We start from the raw sequence: 23216 nt of genomic DNA on the forward strand, positions 1-23216 counted from the left end.
CTCTCAAAAGGAGCAGGAGAGCTGAACACCAAAGAATTGATGCTTTTGAACTGTGATATTGGAGAAGACTCTTGAAAGTCCCTTGGACTGCAAGGAGATCCAACCTGTTCATCCTAAAGGAAATCAGTCCTGAATATTCATTGGAAGGACTGATGCTGAAGCTGAAACTCAAATACTTTGGCCAACTGATGCGAAGAACTTACTCATTAGAAAAGACTCTGATGCTGGGAAAGATTGAAGGCAGGAGGACAAGGGGATGACAGAGGAAGAGATGGTTGGATGGCATCACCGACTCGATGGACATGAGTTTGAGCAAGCTCTGGGACTTGGTGATGGACAGGGAAGCCCGGCATGCTGCAGTCCATGGGGTCACAAAGAGTGGGACATGACTGAGCAACTGAACTGAACTGAAAGGAGCAGTAAGTGCTTGGAAGAAGAACCAGAAATAGTTTGTGACAAGCACTAATGACCATCAGAATATCATGCTTTGTTCAAAAAAAGTTTGATTACACAAAACCAACATCATAACAAATACAACTAGAACAACTGCACTAGACTAGACCTAACCAGGCCAATTTCCCAATGAAACAAATGGCGTCTATTTACCATTATCTACTCAACATGTAGTGTTTTCAACCAAAACATTAAAATTATAAAAGCAGCACATACATATAGCTTAAAAAATATTTCAAACAGTACCATAGACTATAAAGTGAAAAATTGTGCCTCCTCTTCCAGTGTCCCCACCCAATAATCCCATAGAAGAGATCATTACAGACAAAACATTTCAGGTCTTGAGATCAGGTGGGGAGGTCTGGAGAATTCACAGAGGAAGGCATAAGTGGAAGCTATTTGGGTTGCTTGTATTTGAGATTTAATATTCAAAGACTCCTATGATTCAACTTAAGCTTCTCAGTAAGCCACTTTGAGATTTATGTCTAATGATGAGAAATAAGATCTCTCTCAGAAAGGCTGGGATTTCCAAGCCAGAGGTCCAGTCTAGAAAGTTTTATCAAAGAATCCCTCCAAGCTTAGCAATTGCCACCCACCACTCCTCAGATTAAATAGCTTCAGAGTCCTGTGACCCACTAAGGCATTCACAGACTAATCCTGGCTTGTTCATCTTAAACTACAAGAGTCTTCCAGCTGGCCACCCTGGTTAATGGAGTGTTATGTGGGTTCTGTGTAGGTTGCACTCCATTCATAGCTGAGCAAAACACCTACTATTAAGCTAAGCTCCCTGCCGCACCACACAAAGTGAGGAGGGGACTTCACCGAGTGCCTTCAACAAGCCAGGCACTTTCTCTGCAGTCATTGCAGTGGTCCCAACAGACTGGGAGATGGGTGTTACTCTGTCCATTTTGCTATGAATCTTGGACAATGGAGGTAACATGCTGAGGCTGATCAGCTATTAAGCTGCAGGACTGGGATTCAAGCTTGACTATTTTGACTGCAAAGCTCACCATCATTCGCCACTTACTGATGCCTAATTGGGCTACTGCCTTCCCTGTTCAGTTCAGTTCAGTTCAGTTGCTCAGTTGTGTCCGACTCTTTGCGACCCCATGAATTGCAGCACGCCAGGCCTCCCTGTCCATCACCAACTCCCAGAGTTCACCCAAACTCATGTCCATCAAGTCAGTGATGCCATCCAGCCATCTCATCCTCTGTCGTCCCCTTCTCCTCCTGCCCCCAATCCCTCCCAGAATCAGAGTCTTTTCCAGTGAGTCAACTCTTCACATGAGGTGGCCAAAGTACTGGAGTTTCAGCTTTAGCATCATTCCTTCCAAAGAAATCCCAGGGCTGATCTCCTTCAGAATGGACTGGTTGGATCTCCTTGCAGTCCAAGGGACTCTCAAGAGTCTTCTCCAACACCACAGTTCAAAAGCATCAATTCTTCAGCGCTCAGCTTTCATCACAGTCCAACTCTCACACCCATACATGACCACTGGAAAACCATAGCCTTGACTAGATGGACCTTTGTTGGCAAAGTAATGTCTCTGCTTTTGAATATGCTATCTAGGTTGGTCATAACTTTCCTTCCAAGGAGTAAGCATCTTTTAATTTCATTGCTGCAGTCACCATCTGCAGTGATTTTGGAGCCTAAAAAATAAAGTCTGACACTGCTTCCACTGTTTCCCCATCTACTTCCCATGAAGTGATGGGACCAGATGCCATGATCTTAGTTTTCTGAATGTTGAACTTTAAGCCAATGTTTTTACTCTCCTCTTTCACTTTCATCAAGAGGCTTTTTAGTTCCTCTTCACTTTGTGCCATAAGGGTGGTGTCTTCTGCATATCTGAGGTTATTGATATTTCTCCCAGCAATCTTGATTCCAGCTTGTGTTTCTTCCAGCCCAGTGTTTCTCATGATGCAGTATGCATAGAAGTTAAATAAGCAGGGTGACAATATACAGCCTTGATGTACTCCTTTTCCTATTTGGAACCAGTCTGTTGTTCCATGTCCAGTTCTAACTGTTGTTTCCTGACCTGCATATAGGTTTCTCAAGAGGCAGGTCAGATGGTCTGGTATTCCCATCTCTTTCAGAATTTTCCACAGTTTATTGTGATCCACACAGTCAAGGGTTTTGGCATAGTCAATAAGGCAGAAATAGATGTTTTTCTGAAACTCTCTTGCTTTTTCAATGATCCAGTGGATGTTGGCAATTTGACCTCTGGTTCTTCTGCCTTTTCTAAAACCAGCTTGAACATCTGGAAGTTCACGGTTCATGTATTGCTGAAGCCTGGCTTGGAGGATTTTGAGCATTACTTTACTAGCATGTGAGATGAGTGCAATTGTGCGGTAGTTTGAACATTCTTTGGCATTGCCTTTCTTTGGAATTGGAATGAAAACTGACCTTTTCCAGTCCTGTGGCCACTGCTGAGTTTTCCAGATTTGCTGGTATGTTGAGTGCAGCACTTTCACAGCATCATCTTTCAGGATTTGAAATAGCTCAACTGGAATTCCATCACCTCCACTAGCTTTGTTCATAGTGATGCTTTCTAAGGCCCACTTGACTTCACATTCCAGGATGTCTGGCTCTAGGTGAGTGATCACACCATTGTGATTATCTGGGTCATGAAGATCTTTTTTGTACAGTTCTTCTGTGTATTCTTGCCACCTTTTCTTAACATCTTCTGCTTCTGTTAGGTCCATACCATTTCTGTCCTTTATCGAGCCCATCTTTGCTTGAAATGTTCCCTTGGTATCTCTAATTTTCTTGAAGAGATCTCTAGTCTTTCCCATTCTGTTGTTTTCCTCTATTTTTTTGCATTGATCGCTGAAGAAGGCTTTCTTATCTCTCCTTGCTATTCTTTGGAACTCTGCATTCAGATGCTTATATCTTTCCTTTTTTCCTTTGCTTTTTGCTTCTCTTCTTTTCACAGCTATTTGTAAGGCCTCCTCAGAAAGCCGTTTTGGTTTTTTGCATTTCTTTTCCATGGGGATGGTCTTGATCCCTGTTTCCTGTATAATGTCATGAACCTCCATCCATAGTTCATCAGGCCCTCTATCTATCAGATCTAGGCCCTTAAATCAATTTCTCACTTCCACTGTAAAATCATAAGGGATTTGATTTAGGTCATACCTGAATGGTTTAGTGGTTTTCCCTACTTTCTTCAATTTAAGTCTGAATTTGGCAATAAGGAGTTCATGATCTGAGCCACAGTCAGCTCCTGGTCTTGTTTTTGCTGACTGTATAGAGCTTCTCCTTCTTTGGCTGCAAAGAATATAATCAATCTGATTTCAGTGTTGACCATCTGGTGATGTCCATGTGTAGAGTCTTTCTCTTACCCCATGTCCAAGGTAAGAGAAATCCAAATAAAACAGGAGGTATTGAGAGAGGGCATTAGAGGGCAAATACACTGAAACCATAATCACAGAAAACTAGCCAATCTGATAACACAGACCACAGCCTTGTCTAACTCAATGAAAGTAAACCATGCCATGTGGGGCCACCCAAGACGGACAGGTCATGCTGGAGAGGTCTGACAGAATGTGGTTCACTGGAGAAGGGAATGGCAAACCACTTCAGTATTCTTGCCTTGAGAACCCCGTGAACAGTATGAAAAGACAAAATGATAGGATACTGAAAGAGGAACTCACCAGGTCAGTAGATGCCCAATATGCTACTGGAGATCAGTGGAGAAATAACTCCAGAAAGAATCAAGGAATGGAGCCAAAGCAAAATACCCAGTTGTGGATGTGACTGGTGATAGAAGAAAGGTCTGATGCTGTAAAGAGCAATACTGCATAGGAACCTGGAATGTCAGGTCCATGAATCAAGGCAAATTGGAAGTGGTCAAACAGGAGATGGCAAGAGTGAATGTCAACATTCTAGGAATCAGCGAACTAAAATGGACTGGAATGGGTGAATTTAACTCAGATGACCATTATATCTACTACTGTCAGCAGGAATCCTTTAGAAGAAATGGAGTAGCCACCATGGTCAACGAAAAAGTCTGAAATGCAGTGCTTGGATGCAATCTCAAAAATGACAGAATGATCTCTGTTCATTTCCAAGGCAAACCATTCAGTATCATGGTAATCCAAGCCTATGCCCCTACCAGTAATGCTGAAGAAGCTGAAGTTGAACAGTTCTATGAAGACCTACAAGACCTTTTAGAACTAACACCCCCAAAAAGATGTCCTTTTCATTACAGGGGACTGGAATGCAAAAATAGGAAGTCAAGAAACACCTGGAGTAACAGGCAAATTTGGCCTTGGAATATGGAATGAAGCAGGGCAAAGGCTAATAGAGTTTTGCCAAGAGAACACCTTCCCTGCTGCTACTGCTGCTAAGTCGCTTCAGTCGTGTCCGACTCTGTGCGACCCCATAGACGGCAGCCCACCAGGCTTCCCCGTCCCTGGGATTCTCCAGGAAAGAACACTGGAGTGGGTTGCCATTTCCTTCTCCAATGCATGAAAGTGGAAAGTGAAAGTGAAGTCGCTCACTCGTGTCCGACTAGCGACCCCATGGACTGCAGCCTTCCAGGCTCCTCCATCCATAGGATTTTCTAGGCAAAAGTACTGGAGTGGGGTGCCATTGGCTTCTCCGTAGATGCCGTCCCTGACCACTGTCTAAATAGTGCCTCCCATAACCCATTTCTCTCTAGTTCTGTAACCCCTACTATATCATCATTCACAGGACACATCACCGCCTTTATCCTCAGTGCCTAAAAGAGTGGCTGGCATCCAGTAGGCACTCAGTAATTATTTGTTGAAGGAGTAAACAGTGCTTTGAAAAGAATACTGAATTGCCAGCGGGACTGAGCTGAGTTTAACCCTGCTGTTCAGGAATCCAGGGTGTGACCTTGGACAAGTCTGGTTCCCTCTCTGGACCCCAGGAGCCTTATCTGTGAAGTTAGAGGGCAAGCTAAAATACCTCTCTATAACTCATGCTCTGTGACTTCTACAACTTGCCACCAGCATGAATGCCACTCCCCTGCTGAGAAAAGGGAAACAAAACTGGAAGTGCTAAATGGATGGCAGCGAGTCTGAGGCAGGGGAGAAAGTGCGGAGAAGACCCTGAAGCTACTCAGTTTCTCCCCTCCTGCCACAGACTGGGCGCAAGTGCAGAGAGTGTGAGAAGCTTGAATAGAAGACTGTAGCCCCTCATTCGGTGAGACAGAGGAGCAGCCACAAAGACACAGGAGTGGGCCCAGGGGAGACCCAGAGGGTGGCCCCTTATGCCAGGAATTATCTGTCAATCAGATGAAGAGATTAGCCTTTGCTCTTCTACTCACCATCTTGGTGACCTCAGGGATGTCTTATAGGATCTCTGATTCCATTTCTCTTAAGAAAAAGATAATATTAATATTTTCTCTTGCCTCTCTGAACCACAGATTTTTCCTCTGTAAAATGGGAATAATATAACAACATATCTCACAGGAGCTAAGTGATTTGAAGAGTGTTCTGTAGAAGAGATGGCATCCCACTCCAGTACTCTTGCCTGGAAAATCCCATGGACAGAGGAGCCTGGTAGGCTGCAGTCCATGAGGTTGCTAAGAGTCGGACATGACTGAGCGACTTCACTTTCACTTTTCACTTTCATGCATTGGAGAAGGAAATGGCAACCCATTCCAGTGTTCTTGCCTGGAGAATCCCAGAGACAGAGGAGACTGGTAGGAGGCCATCTATGGGGTCTCACAGAGTCAGACATGACTGAAGCGACTTAGCAGCAGCAGCAGCAGCTGTAGAATAGAAGCCTGAAAAGTACTGAAATAGAACCTGTAAGTCAACTCCATCCTTTTTTAAAAATATTTATTTATTTATTTTTGTATTAACAACATGCTGTGTGGCATGCAAGATGGTTCCCCAACAAGGAATTGAACCCCAGCCTCTGCAGTGAAAGTGTCAAATCCTAACCACTAGGCCATCAGAGAACTCCCTCAACCCCATTCTTGACACATGTGATGTTAGCAGCACAGAAGCATCGTGTAGTACACAGCCCAAATCTGTACGAAGACACAGATTCTCTAATCACACGGCACTCATTTTTTTCCCATGTTGCTTAGAACCCCCCAAAATGAAACTCAGTCACTTGCAGAATATCACAAAACACACAAAAGTCACTTGGAAAAACATGGCATGTGGCAGGAGACTGGCTGTTACACAGGCTCACAGACACAGGCCGGTGATATAAGTGAGTGATGCTGGACAAGTCCTCCTGACCTTAGTGCTGGAGAGGTAATAGGGAGCAGTGGCATCTGCCGTTCACTAGAGTGCACTCGCTCTGGAGCAAGCAGCTTCTCTGCTCCAGCCAATTGTGCTGTGTGTTTCCACATAAAATATGAAACCAAATCCATATTTTATGTGAAAACAATGTTGGCAAAGTTCACATCTGAAAGAAGTGAGATAACAACTATGCCCTGTGGACTGCCAGATTGTGGTTTCTGAACAAAACTGTTAAATGATGGAATTAGTCACCAAATTAGCCAACTGCTTTCCAGATAGTCTCTTGGCTGCTGTCTTGGGACTTCTGATGTAATTCCCATTCAGCTCCTAATAGTTCTACACACTTTTAGCAAATAATGAACACTTACTAGAGGTTTCCTAGGTGGTGTTAGTGGTAAAGAGCCCTCCTACGAATACAGAAGACGTAAGAGACATGGGTTTGATCCCTGGGTTGGGAAGATCCCCTGGAGAAGAACACAGCAACCCACTCCAGTATTCTTGCCTGGAGAATCCCATAGACAGAGGAGCCTGGAGGACTACAGTCCATGTGGGCGCAAAGAATCGAACACCACTGAAGCAACTTAGCATGCGTGCGTACACTCATGAACACTTATTATGCACCTACTATGTGCAAAGTAGATACTAGACATCATGGAGGGAGTGGGGTAGGAAAAAAAAGACAAGACACAGTCTCCCTTCCCCACTCCATCTCACACCACAATGAAACACCCAAAGGTAGATTCTGATACCCACTGGGTGACTGTTAACAGGTAATAAGTGCTTTTGGAGTTTGGACAGAGAGAGCTTTCCACGTGGTGGCCTTTGAGAGCTGCTAGGAGGAGGTAGCAAGAGGAGATGGCTCTTAGGTTTCAAAGGTGGCTGGGATTGGAGTCAGCTGATCACCTGCTTCGGCAGAGATAAAGGTCCACATATCAGTAGACTCTGCAGCTATTGCAAAAGACCCATGTCATGTAGTTGTGGGGAAATTGTTCTGGAAAGGTAAACTGGGCCTTTAGGATAGATCCTTCAAGGCCAGCTGGCGAGTCTGGGCTTTGTCCTGAAGACTTAGCAAGGGGGTGCTGGATTGTAGTGGGGCGAATCTGATGGAGAGGGACCCCCTTATCTGATTTTCATCTCCAGGAAAAGAAGTCAGGGCACAAGCTCCTGGAGGCCCCTCCAGGTCTGACTGTTCACCTCTTGTGTCTTATTGCAGTCCATACAGAATAGACAAATGGGACAGAGCTGCCCCAGTCTCATGCAGGCTGTGCTTCCGAGGGAGGGGTCCCTTCGTGGTAATGATCTGGAATCTGAAACATTTCAGAGAGGCAGCAGGGCTTTTTAACATGCAGTCTTTCCCTTTTTTAATGATGATTTCATTTTACATTTTTATTGGTCCTGCACTGATTGTTCTCAGGCTCTCTGACGGGATGTGAGATGCACTGACATTTACAGAAATCAATACATTAATAAATCACGAAGTTCATAATGTCTGATTTGCTTCTAAATGAGACAGAACTATTATCACCATAAAGTTGCACATAAAATAGGTCCAATTGTGATGTATTATATAGTCTAATCAAAGGCGTTTGAGTGAATAACCTTTCCCCCAAAGAAGAAAACAATCAAAGCTGAATAACTTCATTAATAATTCAAGGTGTGTCTGCCAAGGCTTCATTTATTAAGTGCACAGTTAAGAGGCTTCTTAGCTGAGGCCTGGAGAGGACACCTTGCCGCCTTCTCCCTGCCTCTGGGCAGGCAGGCAGACAACCTGGCTGCAGTCCTTGTGTTCAGCAGCTTGTGTTCCAGGAGAGGGTAGCATCCAATTCTCTCCTCCAGCCGAGAACTGGACCACTGCAATGCACCCTGTGACTATCTGGATTATTAAGGGCAGAGGACATGGAGCCGTGTAATAACTCTAGGGGAGGAGAGGCAGGGAATTTTTCAGTGACCACCAGTCATTATGTCTGTTTGCTCACATTTCTGGCGTCCACACCCATAGAAACCCTGCCCTGTTCCGTGGCAGTCTGCGGACTGAGGTGCTTAGCAGCTCTTTCGGTGTCTTGTGTTTGGTTATGTCCGTTGCAGTTAATATAGAATGTTAACATTCACTTTATCTAGTTAATATCCAACTTGAACTGGCAACCGGGTGACTCTCTGACCGGGTAAATCACAGAACAAGAAATCTCCCTGTATTGTGAAAAGAAGCACACGTAATTAACTAGATCCATCAGAGACGATGTAATCTTGACCTAGAAAGTCTAACAGATATGATTTTGGATTCTGCGCTTGAGAATGACCCTTAAGATCACAATCTTAATATACTAGAAGGTGGGAATAACATATTTGTGCACCTACTGTATGCAGAGAGAGCATTATATATCTTATCTCTTTAGATTCACAGCTACAAGATGGGTATCCAATTAGTCTAATGACCACATACCTCCTAGGGATAGTGAAATTATTAGATCAATTCTAAAACGATTACCATACTCTCTAAGCTCACTGAGAGAGGCACTTAATATGAGGACACATTAAAACTGAATCCAGAAAAAGCTCACTTGGCCAGTCTCCATTATTTCCCTGCTTGTGATTGTTCTGTATGGTATACAAGAGTTTATTTTCCCACTAACAAAGAAAGGGTTATATGTATACTTATATAGCTGATTCACTTTGTTTGTATAGCAGAAACTAACACAACATTGTAAAGCAATTATACTCCAATTAAAAAAAAGAAAGGGTTTATTTAGTTGGGTTACAAGGACTACACTGACCATGAAACTGAGTATTTCACCAGTATTAAATTGATTTTCAGGTCTTTAGTACACTGATTTTGAATAGTTAAGCATATGCTAAATATGCAGTAATAAAGTGATGGAGTCAGGTCATACTGTCAGATCATGGGCTTTGCTTCCCAAATCCATATTCAGTGAGTTCATGTTAATAACCTGAACTAGGCTATGAAGTGGGTATGTACACCAAGAAATTGGAAAATGGTATCAAGCAGGCTTCTCGCCACCCCCTCAAGTTCCCTGCTTGGAAACCATCACTCAGCAAGTTGACATGTTATCTGGATGGCAGTGAACTGCTCCTCAAAAAGCAGACTGAAAGACAGGCTATTGACTCCTTAGCCTGGCCTCAGTCCAATGAGTTTCCATGGATGAGAAAACTCTTTGCCAACCTGAGATAAGTCTTGCTCAGGTGGCAATTTTACTTTTCCTTTGAGTCATTCCTTCAGCTTCTCTCTGTACCTTCATTTGTCCATCTTAATACTAAGAGCATCTTTTCTCCCTAGACTATTTTTCTCTCATTTGCAATAAATCATTTTAGCCTCTCAGCCAAGTAACAAAATCCCACCCATGTAATCCTCTGATTTCCTGCAGAAATATCCTAGACCCATTCATCCTGGGTAGTATACCCTCTTTCCCCAAAGCAGGGCAGCCACTGCTCATTACCTGGCTGTCTCCAAGTGCTGGAGCTTCAGGGCAAGGTCCTGCTGAGACTAAAGGAGAAACAGTGGGAGGTTTCCCCATCACTTCCTGACTACTAACTGGTGGCAGGATATAACTAATTCTCCCCTAGAGCTGTAGGAACTGTGGGAGTTACCTAAGTAAATCATCCGAAGTTTCATCCTGGGACACTTTTTCTAGACAAACAAGTCCACTTAAAACATTATCTAGAGATTTTCGCCTGTGGCTGAGACACTGCAGTGAAGCTGACATATATTTCTGCTCTGCAACCTGGGGGGCGGGGCGGGGGGGGTGGGGCTAGCTGGACAGAAGTGTTGGCTTTGGAGAGGAGAGGACTCAAGAGTCCCTAATGTCAGTGGCCTTGCTCCTTGTCCTGAAACACCAGTTAGGGCTCCTTCTTGCTGTCAACCCTGGTGTCTACGTGACGCACTCCTTTCCCAGGAGTGTCTTTGTTTTTTCAGTCTTGGTGGAAAATGTGTGAATGTTGCACCACCACACAGACAAAAGAATTGTGACTTATATCACAATCGATGTAGTGACTTCGTGGAGTTTAAATAATTGCATTACCTTCCTGAAAATTCATTTCTACCACCAACACCATCTTCAAGAAGTTGCAGTATACAGCTGACATGCCCCTTCCGTACATTCCACTGAAAGTCACCCTCAAAAATATCCCCATTTGAGGAGAAAGGTCAGAGAATTCAGGTACACTATATATTTTTTTGAGACATTTCATCCAGAAAACCCCCATCCAGTGAAAGTAGCAGTACTCAAATACTCAAATATTTTTTTGGTAGGACTTTCCTTTGCCAGAACATTTTTAGGACTGAGGTATAAATGAATGAGATATGTATAGATTGAATTTTGCTTAAAAGGGGCAAGAGGATTTCAAGATTAAGAGAACAGATGCTTGGAGCAAAACATGATTTGAGTTTTATTGAACCAAGAAGACTGAAAAAAATGTCTAGAACACTCAGAAAATCTTTATCAAGTCTCAACTCAGCACTCCGGGGACTCATCCTTACGTTTATAAAATTCAGAGCTGATGAGTTGTGTGCCGTGAGTGTCTGCTTGAGCTTATGACTCACCTCTAAGTCTTGGCTGTAGGGATTTCAGCCTCCAGGATTACACTTAAGGGTCTAATAGAACTTGTTTCCCCCTTGGCTACACAGAGGCACCAACGAGGATCTTCATCCCTGATTACATTGGGGTAATCTGTCAATCGAAAGATGTTATTAAACTTATCCAGAAAAGACCAACAAGCCATGTTTAGGGGAGAGAAAAAATTACATTTTCAGATGCCAGCATGCCATCACAAATAGTCTCTAAAGTAACCAACATAGCTTAGGCAACATTAAAATTGAATCATTGGAAACACTAAAAATATGATAACAAGAGATAGCACATCATTCAGTTTTATGCACCCTGTCACATAAATTATGTGCAGCTCGAGTAGGTTATGCTCTTTTAAATTTCCCTCTGGGCACAGTTTTAATGGCAGCCCACAAGTTTTGATATGTCATGTTTTCATTATCACTTAGTTCAAAATACTTTCTAATTTCCATGACGTCTCTTCTTTTGATACATGGGACACTTAGGAATTAGAACCATGTTGCTTGATGTCCAAACATTTGGAGATTTCTTGGTTTTCTTTTTGCTCTTGATTTCTTGATTTCACTTTGGACAGAAAACATTCTGAAAATTTCAATTCTTTGAATTCTTGGAGATTGGCTCTAAGAGCCAGGAAGTAGTCCGTTTTGGTAAGTGTTCTATATGCACTTGGAAAGGGTGTGTAATAGTCTATGATTGTTGGGTAAAGAGACCTACATACGTCAATGAGACCAAGTCTGCTAATTACATTGCTCGTATCTTCTATGCCTTTTTGGTCTTTTGTTTTATCAATTACACACTGCGTGTGCATGCGTGCTAAGTCGTGTCAGTCACGTCCGACTCTTTGCGACCCTATGAACTATAGCCCGCCAGGCTCCTCTGTCCATGGGATTCTCCAGGCAAGGATACTGGAGTAGGTTGCTGTGCCCTCCTCCAGGCGATCTTTCCAGGGTGTTTTTAAATCTCCAGTTCTGATTGTGAGTTTGCTATTTCTCCTTCTAGGTCCATCAGCCTTTGATTTATATGTATTTTGAAGCTATATTATTATTGCATACTAATTTAGGATTGCTATGTCTTCCCAGTGAATGGCCTCTTTCATTTTGAAAACTCTTTGTCTCCAGCAAAGCCTCTTGCCTTAAAGCTTAGTTTATCTGATGTTAAAATAGCCGGGCCAGAATTTCTCAATTACTGTTTGCATGCTGTGTTCTTTTACATACTTTTACTTTTGCCTTTGTTGTCCTTATGCTTGTAAGCAGCGTTTAGTTAGGGTTTGGCTATAACTTGAAGGTTGCTGTCTTATATTGAAGAGTTTTTATTTGTCTTTGTATTATATTTCAGCAGTTTTACTGTGATGCTTCTAGATGTGGTTTTCTTTGTGTTTATCTGCTTGAGGTTTGTAGTACTTCTTGAATCTGTAGCTTGATTTATTACATCCATTTTTCAAATTTTCATTTACTTATCTTTCAAATATTGCCTCAGAATCATTCTTTAGCTCCTTTTTTTTTCCAGGACTCCAATTATAAATGTTAGAATTTTTCATCATGTTTTGTGCTTTTATCTCTAGTCTCCATTTTTTCTCTCTGTGCATCAGTGAGTATATTTTTCTCTTGACCTATCTAACAAATCATTAATTTTCTCTTCATCTGTGCATGACCTACTGTTAAATCAATCTGTTTAGTTATATATTTTAAGTAATATACTTTATAATTCCAGAATTTTAAACTTACTTTCTTGTGTGTATTATGGTTTTCTGATGGCATTCTCCATCTTTTATCTATTTTCTGGAGCATATTTCATTGTTTTAAAGCCCATGTTTGAGAGGTTCAATATCTAGGTCTCATAAATCTCTATTACCATGTTATTTCTTTTACTTTTGGTCCTGTCTCTTAATACAACTGGCATTTTTAATGAAAGGTGGGCATTAGAATTAAAAATTTGTAAACTACCTAGCTGAACTTCCACTTCTAGAAAGTATTAGAAGAGGGGCAGTAAACTTAACCCAAACATGGGCTGAGTTGTGTTGAGGCTGGATTTCAGTCTTTGTAAGGCCGGACCTATTCCTAACTTGGTTTTGCTCCTAAAATGTAATCCTTTAGGGGTCAAGCTGAAAGCCTGGGTATTTACCAGGATCCCTCTTCCTAGGAAAACCCAGAACTCTAACAGTTATCTCTTAATACCATGAGCCTGCCAAAAGCTTTGTTTGGCTCTACAAAATTTTGTGGTAGTATGTCTTGACCTCTCAGTTTCTCTTGACTGCTGTCACTTAGGAATTATCAAAAGCCTTGAGGGAATAAGCAACTCGCGTTACCAGGCTCATGTCTCTGTGGTCCCTCCAGTCTGGGGCCTCACGTCCTCAATGTCTTTGTGGCACTGATTCAGTTTTTGTGTTCCCAGATTGCTGAAAGTCCCGCTCACATGCTCTGCTTCAGTTCAGTCGCTCAGTCGCTCTTGCCTCCCTTGTCAAAGATAAGGTGTCCATAGGTGCATGGATTTATCTCTGGGCTTTCTATTTTGTTCCATTGATCTATATTTCTGTCTTTGTGCCAGTACCATACTGTCTTGATCACTATAGCTTTGTAGTATAGTCTGAAGTCCGGAGAAGGCAATGGCACCCCACTCCAGTACTCTTGCCTGGAAAATCCCACGGACGGAGGAGCCTGGTAGGCTGCAGTCCATGGGGTCGCTAAGAGTCGGACATGACTGAGTGACTTCCCTTTCACTTTTCACTTTCATGCATTGGAGAAGGAAATGGCAACCCACTCCAGTGTTCTTGCCTGGAGAATCCCAGGGACAGTGGAGCCTGGTGGGCTGCCATCTACGGGGTCGCACAGAGTCGGACACGACTGAAGCGACTTAGCAGTAGCAGCAGCAGCATAGTCTGAAGTCAGGCAGGTTGATTCCTCCAGTTCCATTCTTCTTTCTCAAGATTGCTTTGGCTTTTCAAAGTTCTTTGTATTTCCATACAAATTGTGAAATTATTTGTTCTAGTTCTGTGAAAAGTACCATTGGTAGCTTGATAGGGATTGGATTGAATCTATAGATTGCCTTGGGTAGTATACTCATTTTCACTATATTGATTCTTCCGATCCATGAACATGGAATATTCTCCATCTATTTGTGTCATCTTTGATTTCTTTCATCAGTGTTTTTATAGTTTTCTATATATAGGTCTTTTGTTTCTTTAGGTAGACTTATTCCTAAATATTTTATTCTTTTCATTGCAATGGTGAATGGAATTGTTTCCTTAATTTCTCTTTCTGTTTTCTCATTGTTAGTGTATAGGAATGCAAGGGATTTCTGTGTGTTGATTTTATATCCTGCAACTTTACTATATTCATTGATTAGCTCTAGTAATTTTCTGGTGAAGTCTTTAGGGTTTCCTATGTAGAGGATCATGTCATCTGCAAACAGTGAGAGTTTTACTTCTTCTTTTCCAATGTGGAAAAGAAGAATCCTTTTTCTTCTCTGATTGCTGTGGCTAAAACTTTCAAAACTATGTTAAATAGTAGTGGTGAGAGTGGGTACCTTTGTCTTGTTCCTGACTTTAGGGGAAATGCTTTCAATTTTTCACCATTGAGGATAATGTTTGCTGTGGGTTTGTCATATATAGCTTTTATTATGTTGAGGTATGTTTCTTCTATGCCTGCTTTCTGGAGGGTTTTTATCATAAATGGATATTGAATTTTGTCAAAGGCTTTCTCTGCATCTATTGAGATAATCATATGGTTTTTATCTTTCAATTTGTTAATGTGGTGTATCACATTGATTGATTTGCAAATATTGAAGAATCCTTGCATCACTGGGATAAAGCCCACTTGGTCATGATATATGATCTTTTTGATATGTATCGTGGTAGCTCTCCAAACAGTTGTGATTTTTTTAAATCCCCCTTTTCTTGTTTTTCTCAGTGAGAAGTCAGCTCTGCTTCAAGAGAGCTTGCAATTCTAGGGCCCTTTCAGCTTCTGTGCCTTTTCACATGCTGTTCCATTGTCCTTCTTCCTTCAAGACTCAATAAGTGATCACTTTCCCTTGAAATCTTCCCTGTGACTTCTTCTGTTCCCCTGCCATCCAAATGGCATTACCATCCTCCTAGTGCCGACGCAGGAGACATAAGAGACATGATTTTGATCCCTGGATCGAGATGATCCCCTGGAGAAGGAAATGGAAATCCATTTCTGTATTCTTGACTGGGAAATCCTATGGACAGAGAAGCCTGGTAGGCTACAGTCCATGGGATCACAAAGAAAGAGTTGGACACAACTGAGTGACTGAGTGCACACACACACACACACACACAGAGCTTGGAATGATTTGCCAATGAAGAATTCCCTTCCAGAAATCCACAATATTCTACCAACAGTAATATTATACTTGTCCAATGGTGTATGTATATATATATATATATATATATATATATATGTAAATGTTAAATGCATCAATAACAGCTAAGAATCAGGACACAAATCATCTTTCGATTGTAGCATCTCTTGAAAAACCTGAAGATGTGGATTCACCAGGCTTAAATTCTACATGACAACAACTGGCTGCATAACAGCTATTTCCCTTTCATGGGGCAATGGCTCTCCAGTTCTCAGTCCCCAGCACTCTCCATGGTTGTACTTACATTACCAAACTCATCTGAATTACAACATCACTGACTCAATGGACATGAATTTGAGCAAACTCTGAGAGATAGTGGAGGACAGAGGAGGTTGGCGTGCTACAGTCACAAAGAGTTGGACATAACTTAGCGACTGAGCAACAACAACGATTGGCATTTGAGTTGGTAATCCTTGGTCTATGAGTGTGCCCTACCCATCAGTCTAACTCCTTATGAATAGACATGGTATCTTTTCATCTCTCTCCCAATACCTGTCACATTCCTGGAATGCCAGAGAAGTCAGACCATATTTGTAGACATATCTCTACAAGAATGCTATACTTTTAGAACTGTAAAATTATTCTGTAGAATATTATAATGGTGGATACATGGCATTATACATTTATCAAAACCTACAAGACTGTACAACACAGAGTGAACTCTAATGTCAACTACGGGTTTTAGTTTAAAATAATATATCAATCCTGGTTTGTCCATTGCAACAAATATACCATACCAAGTCAAGATGTTAAAATAGGTGACATTGTGAAGGTGGAATGCATAGGAACTCTATTTTCTGTGCAATTTTTCCATAACCTTAACTGTTCTAAAAGTAGCCTCTGTTAGAAAAATAAATACAAATGCTACCTATGAGAGTGACACATCCAGTACGATAAGTTTCTCCCACAGGATTCAGGTCAGGCAACAAGAGCAGAAATAGGACACCCACCTGTCCCACGACTTTCAGGGGCAGCAGGGAAAGAAGCCTTTCCTGTCTTGGGTTGTGGGTAAGGAATGACTCAGACACACAAGGTGGTGGCTGGTCTGCTTTATGCACTCTTGATCAGGGATACAGAGAAAGCTAGGATGATCCCAAAATAGCCCCAAAAAGGCCAACAGAAGAACAGCAACTAGAACCTGTTTCCCACTCTTTGGGACCTAGTTCCACCCATCTCCACCATGAAATGGAGGATTTTCCAGGTCTGATGTTTTGTCTCATGTTTTATATTCAGTGTAATAGGGGATTTTGCCTGCAACCAATCTGTCCAGTCATCCCAAAGTGCTAAGTCTTCAGTAACCCTCTATCCTTTTCTGAATCTGTGTTTCTTATCGCGACTGAGAGGGGAAGAGAGAAGCAAAGACTCATAGACTGTAAGCTCCACCAGAGCAGGGAACAGAGTTGTTCATTCACCGATGTACACATAGTAGATACTTCACTGATAGTTATTGAGTGAGTGAATAAAGAATACTTCAAGAATGCAGCTTCAAATCACAAAATGGCAGATTGCAGCAATGGGGCCTCTATTGTGGAGGGTTATCTTATAGGGCATTCTTCAATCAAACATGCAGGTACTTCCAAGACCCATCCACATCCGTGTATCCTCTGCCCCTCGCCCCCCACCTTTCTTCGGGCTGCATGGCTGCATGGCTGCGGGCATGCTCAATGAGCCCCCTGCTGGAAGCAGTGGGCACTGCAAGGTAACCTATTGCTCTTGGCTGTTCTGGCCGTGGGAGGTCAGTTCCAGCTCTGCTAGCAAGAGACCTCTTCACATATGTTGCGCTGGATGGTGACCTGGATACCCGCAGAGCAGGCTTTCCATGGAAAATCAAAGTGTGTTTTGCTTGTTTGATGACCGGTTTTGGTAAAATGTTTTCTTACTTTTTCCTAGACATCGCCTGGTGGTATTACCAGTATCAGAGAGGTAAAAAAGTTTAACTTGACTGCTTTGGTTACATTACTTTCAGTGGGAGCGCTTCTTAACCAAGGATGTATTTTGTCATTAGTCTTCTCACACAGACCAAATTTCTGTGTCCTGTCAGCAAACTTCTTTTAAATAGAAACAGTTGAAAACATTCTTGTAGAGACAAGTTACAGGAAAATTTTTGCTTCCCCTAAAGAAACTGATATGTTTTCCTCTCACAGACTGTAAGATACATGTAAAAGCTCAGAGCCAATCTGTGGCTCAAGTGTAGTAACTGCTTGGAACAAATGACCTGAATTTCTGTGTTCTCTTTTTCCCTGTGATCTCAACTTCCTAATCTAATTAATATTTTCCAAGGCAGTGTTTCTTATTACTTTATCTCTTTTTATTTTATTATATGTGTTTCATGTAATCAACTTCAAATCCTTTGCGAAACAAAGCAAAACGTGTTTGAATAAACAAATAGTGAGGAAGAGAGAAGGTGGTCATCTGGGTGTTACGAGATAGGTGAAAGGTAGGTGGTGGCAGGGTAAGTGGGTAGAGATCAGGAACCAAAACCTCAGATGCCTGCAGGACCAGGCAGAGAGGAGAAATGAAGTCACGCAGAGGAAGACAGAGGGCACACTAGAGGTTTTCATGGCTCGAGGGGCCGGCCCCTGCTCAGCTCTGATAAACTGCTGCCAACGTGGTCAGGGAATCTCAGTTTCCAAGAGAAACTAGAAATCCAAACTTGTGCTTGAATCTCTCATCTTTAAATATTGGAAATTCCCAACAAAATACATTTTATAGGCCAAACAAGACCTGTCTTTGAACTCTGTTCAAGCTAAGGACCAACTCATTTTGCAACCTCAAAGCTAGATGGTTGGTACAAAATCCAATCCAGAAAATATTTTCCAGTCCAAGGAGAAGGAGATGGAAATGGCCATGGTCTTTCATCCTGTCGTGGAGGAGATCACAGACTGCTCATAGTGGAAGTGCCTCACTCTTACATGGGCAGAGAGCTTGCCAAAAGCAGAACTTCTGTGAGGCTGGTTTCAAACCAAATTGCAGCTTGTGCTGGAGGGAAGCAGAAGCCATTGGAGAGGCACATGGAAGCCAGATCTGCCTGGACTGGCCAGATTTGAGGTCCAGTTCTGTCTCCAACTGACTGTGTGAACCAGGACTCAGGCAAAGGCAGAGGCGACAGAGTGTAGAGAACTTCTCCTGCACTAGAAGTCCTCAACGTGGGCTCCAAGTGTTTGAAAGAGACGGGAGCTCAGGGAATGTGAGTTAGGTGCATTTGCTTTTTCTGAGAGGGCCTATAGCTTTCATCCAAACTCAGAAGAGCCTGTGGCCCCGAAACATTAAAGCCCACATAATCTGATTCATCTTCTCCAAACTTGCCTTCAGTCTGAGAACTACCTGTATAGCATCTACACTCATTAGATGTTATTCTGGTACTCTATCTTGCTTTAACCACCCCCAGCATTGGATTGTTCATCACTTTTTAAGGTTCTTATAGTTAGAAAAACTCTTGATCTTTTAGGACACTCATCTTCCTAATATTCTGATGGAGAGGGTAATGTTCCCCACTCCCCACCACACACAGGTTGTAACGGGACAGTGGGCATGAAAACATTTTACAGGACAAAGGCAATTTACGAACAAAAGATATTCTGATTTATTCTTGCTTTGTGGTTATCCCCATTGTATTCGCTCTCTGGGTTAATTTTTATCTTTTTGATTCAAATTCAACCTGACTTTGTAACTGGCTTATCATTATTTTTAATAACAAAAATAGGAATAACAAGTAGCACTTGGCCTCAGAAACTTTTAACCTCAGAAGAAACTATCAAGGAGGCTCCCATCTTTTCATTCTGTTTCCTTTTCCTCCAACCAGGGTGCTGGACCATCCTTCTTCCTTTAGTGGGACCACTTGGACAGCACTCAGAGGCTCCCCAGGGAAAACAGGAATGTGAAAACCTCCACAGCTCCTTCCAAGGTTGCTTTGGAATATAGCTACAGTGGCCAGAACCATGAACCTTACAAAGAAAAAGAAGGGGCAGCTGGTGTGAAGGAAAGAATGCTTAGTTATGGGCGCCCCCATAAAGATTGCTCTAGGTTTAAACAAATTAGTGTTGTCCGTTCCCAAATCATGACCATGAGGGTCATAATCAGTACATTTTTATAAAGGAATAGATTAAAATTGAAAACAGAGGACAGTTCCCATTAGTGAGAAAAAGTATTATTTCATGAAACCTTTGGTTCAAAACATTTTACAAAATTGTTCCTTTATGTATATGGATTGTGATGTAAATTGTAATTCTTACAATGAAAAAAAATTAAGAACCACTGGTTTAAGCCCCTAACACTCACCACGCCAGTGATTTCCCAGCGCTAGCATCTTGAATCCCAGATATGCAAATTTTCTTCAGTAACTGATGTGATCACAGTCTGACAATTAGAGGGTGATGAAAAAGCCAAACAAAAGCTTGGCAGTCAATGTCCAAATATTCAGATATTATAGAATCTCTTTGATATGGAAAATTGACCCTGCTGGTCAGCCAGCAAACAAACCAGTTCTGTCTTAATGAAGTGAGTTTAATATTTGATATATCTATAATTACTTAGTGCATTTTTAATGAGAGAGATGGTAAGCAAGTGCAGTTTCTGAGTCAGAGTCTCTCAAACTTCTGCAAAGGAATTTCCCTGAGCTTGTGAAGAATCTGATAATAGTCAATACTGAAAAGAGAAATCTTTTAAGCTTCTGGATAAGACAGACTTGAAAAGGTATACTAGATGCCTTCAAAAATACATGAGTTCTTCCAAAAATACTTTCATGTCTTCCTTGTTTACCTTTTAATATAACTTTCACCTCTTTTCACTGTTAAATTTCTGTGCATTTTTAAAATAAAGTTGCTACTAAATCTAATGTTAGAGGATTTAAACCAACAACTTGTTTTCTATTTTTAAATGAGTTAAAAATATATGGGAGAATTCTGAATTATACTTATGTGGGATTATTTGTTTGAGAATGCTACAGTGTTTCATAATTGCTACTTAACTTGTTAGCTGGTAACGTAACAATAATTAATGGCTCTATTCAAATTATAAGGAAATTGGCCACTGGCAGCTATTTTGTGCAAGCAAAGTGTCATTTACATTGAGTAATATGCTCTGATCCCTGTGGGATAAGATGACACGTGTTCCCTAGCACATAAAAAAGATAACAATTGGAAATCGTCACCGAGTTCTTCTGCCTCTCCCTTGGAACTCTACCCCAATGTCAGTTACCTCAGAGAAGAGGTACAAGATATAAACTGACTTTGATGGGTTCCTTTTTCACTGGGGTCATTGTCTCAAAAGGAGAAGTGACAATTGCGGAAAGAATCTGATGCAAAGAGACGGACACTAGCTAGGGAAATGCGTGTACCCGTCCTATCCTCAGACGGAAACTCAGCCCATCCTCACTCTCCATCATGGGATATGACGGTGCGTGTACATTTCCAGAAGCCTGCCCATCTCATCACTACTCTTGCCAGTTCAGATTTACAGTTACTCAATACATGGATTTGGTGATGCCTGCCTGACAACAACAGGCCAGGAAGGTTAGATGGTAATTGATTCTTGACTGAAGTAAATTTGTAGAAAGCATTCTGGTAGGTCCCAAAGGAAAACACTTCTATGGTGGTTAAGTGAAGTGAAATGAAAGTTGCTCAATTGTGTCCGACTCTTTGCGACCCTATGGACTATGGAATTCTCCAGGCCAGAATACTGGAGCGGGTAGCCTTCCCTTCTCCAGGGGATCTTCTCAATCCAGGGATTGAACCCAGGTCTCCCACACCGCAGGTGGATTCTTTACCAGCTGAGCCACCAGGGAAGCCCAGTGGTGATGGTAAAACGTTCAAAGTTCCGCTTATTTGGATTTTGTGATCCTTCAATAGGAGATGGACAGAGCAATAGGATGCTTTAAATGACTAAAGCTTCCTAAATAATAGTGCAAAACTATTGCACCGTAGTACATGTAAACAGTTGTTTGTAGAGCCCTTCAAATGCTTCCAAAGTTTTCATTTATGTAAAGTAGCTCCCATTTAAGTTACTTTCCTATTATTTAAGGATGTCTGTTAGATATTACAATACTGGAAAGTGGTTTCATATTTTTAAATTAATATTTAACATGCTATAATTTGTACTTTTTGCCAAATCAAGCTAGCCTACCTCTAGTTTCCCAGATGGTAAGAATTTACTCTATGGTTTTTTAGTAGGTTTGTCTCCCTTTGCTGTTCGGAGGATGTTAATCCATCTGCTCACTTACCTGTGTCTCTGGAATATTCAGATGAGCAGTGGAATATTCAGTGGGCAGCAAATTGAATATACAAAACAGATATTTTGAAAGACAAGGAAATGTTTTTGTATGGACTTATTTTTAGCACTTGGAACGCATGTTCCTGGGCTGAAGTTCCCTCCATAGGTGGTGTCTAACACACCTGGAGTGGTGGACTGATGGTGAGATAGAAAGCAACTGAATAGAGAGGTGGGGCTCAAGGCAAGAAGGTCATCTGCAATGTGACCCCCCAGCCCATGACCCTATGTCCTGGTCACCACACCCCCCTTCTGACAACCCAGGCTACAGTCTGACAAGTGACCACCAAGGTGAGCCACCCCAATGCCATGTCTTCTGGTTCCAGATAAGATTGAAGACGAGCTGGAGATGACCATGGTTTGCCATCGGCCTGAGGGGCTGGAGCAGCTGGAGGCACAAACCAACTTCACCAAGAGGGAGCTGCAAGTCCTTTATCGAGGTTTCAAAAATGTAAGACCTACATGGCTTCTGAAGGCCCAGGCAGCATTTCCCACCTGGGACTCTGCTCTCCCAAATGCCAAAGGGACCCCTCCAAGAGATTTTTGCATATATGTAAGGAAGGCCGTTCTATAAAGGAGTCAGGAGAGCACGGTCGCTCACCAGCTAGAGAGAAAGGTGCCAAACAAGAAAGAGGCAGTCTCGGTGGATGGGAAGCCAGCCGGTGGCCCTGACCTGGCAGGGTGGCACGGCTTTGGCCTAGATACTCGCCTCAGGATAGCCCATCACACCATCAGTGTCATTAGTGTCCCGGAAATGTGGGGATTTAGGTCTGCTGCTAACCCAGCTCACAGACTGAAGTAGCAGGCTGAAAGCCAACATGTTATCTCATGATTTCATGTATTTAACTTCCTGAGAGCCTGGCTGGGAAGGTACTGGTAGCCCTATTTTACATTCTCGTGGTAAGGACATTGAGAATCAGGGCTGACTCACTCAAAGTCACAAAGCATAGAAGGGGCTGAGCCAGGATCCAAACCCAGGTCTTTCTGTTAAAAATGCCACAGCCCAAACTCCCACCTCACAGTGCCTGTTCTCTGATAACATCTCACCATTTTGCAAAGCAGCTTCAGTCCTAAAGTAGAACTTCCAGCCACTCTCCTTGGAGTCAGGGAAGTGCACAGGTGGTTACCCGGTCCCCGCCCACCAGGGCTCATGAGGACCTCCAAAGCTCTCAGCCTCCCCCACTGACTCCGTCTCCCTCACACAGGAGTGCCCCAGCGGTGTGGTCAATGAAGAGACATTCAAGCAGATCTACGCTCAGTTTTTCCCTCATGGAGGTGAGTCCGGTCTTGAAAGAGACCCCTCGAAGCTCCCTCTCTGCTCCC

At 42.4% G+C, this 23216-nt stretch overlaps 1 protein-coding gene across 4 annotated transcripts in view; it reads left to right on the forward strand.

Moving 5' to 3' along the window:
- The window catches only part of KCNIP1 (potassium voltage-gated channel interacting protein 1), a 407743-nt gene that overhangs the window by 368503 nt on the left and 16024 nt on the right, over positions 1–23216 (forward strand). For 3 of the 4 annotated variants that reach the window (XM_005221395.5, XM_005221392.5, NM_001013604.1), the window contains exons 2-3: positions 22220–22344; positions 23099–23168. In XM_005221395.5, coding sequence (XP_005221452.1) covers positions 22243–22344; positions 23099–23168 — 172 coding nt within the window. In that variant the 5' untranslated portion in view covers positions 22220–22242. Of the gene's footprint in view, positions 1–17519; positions 17553–22219; positions 22345–23098; positions 23169–23216 lie in introns of all 4 variants that reach the window. The other variant, XM_059878782.1, reaches the window with a different exon arrangement.

The sequence above is a fragment of the Bos taurus genome, chromosome 20 (assembly GCF_002263795.3).
Source record: "Bos taurus isolate L1 Dominette 01449 registration number 42190680 breed Hereford chromosome 20, ARS-UCD2.0, whole genome shotgun sequence".
Lineage (NCBI taxonomy): Eukaryota > Metazoa > Chordata > Mammalia > Artiodactyla > Bovidae > Bos > Bos taurus.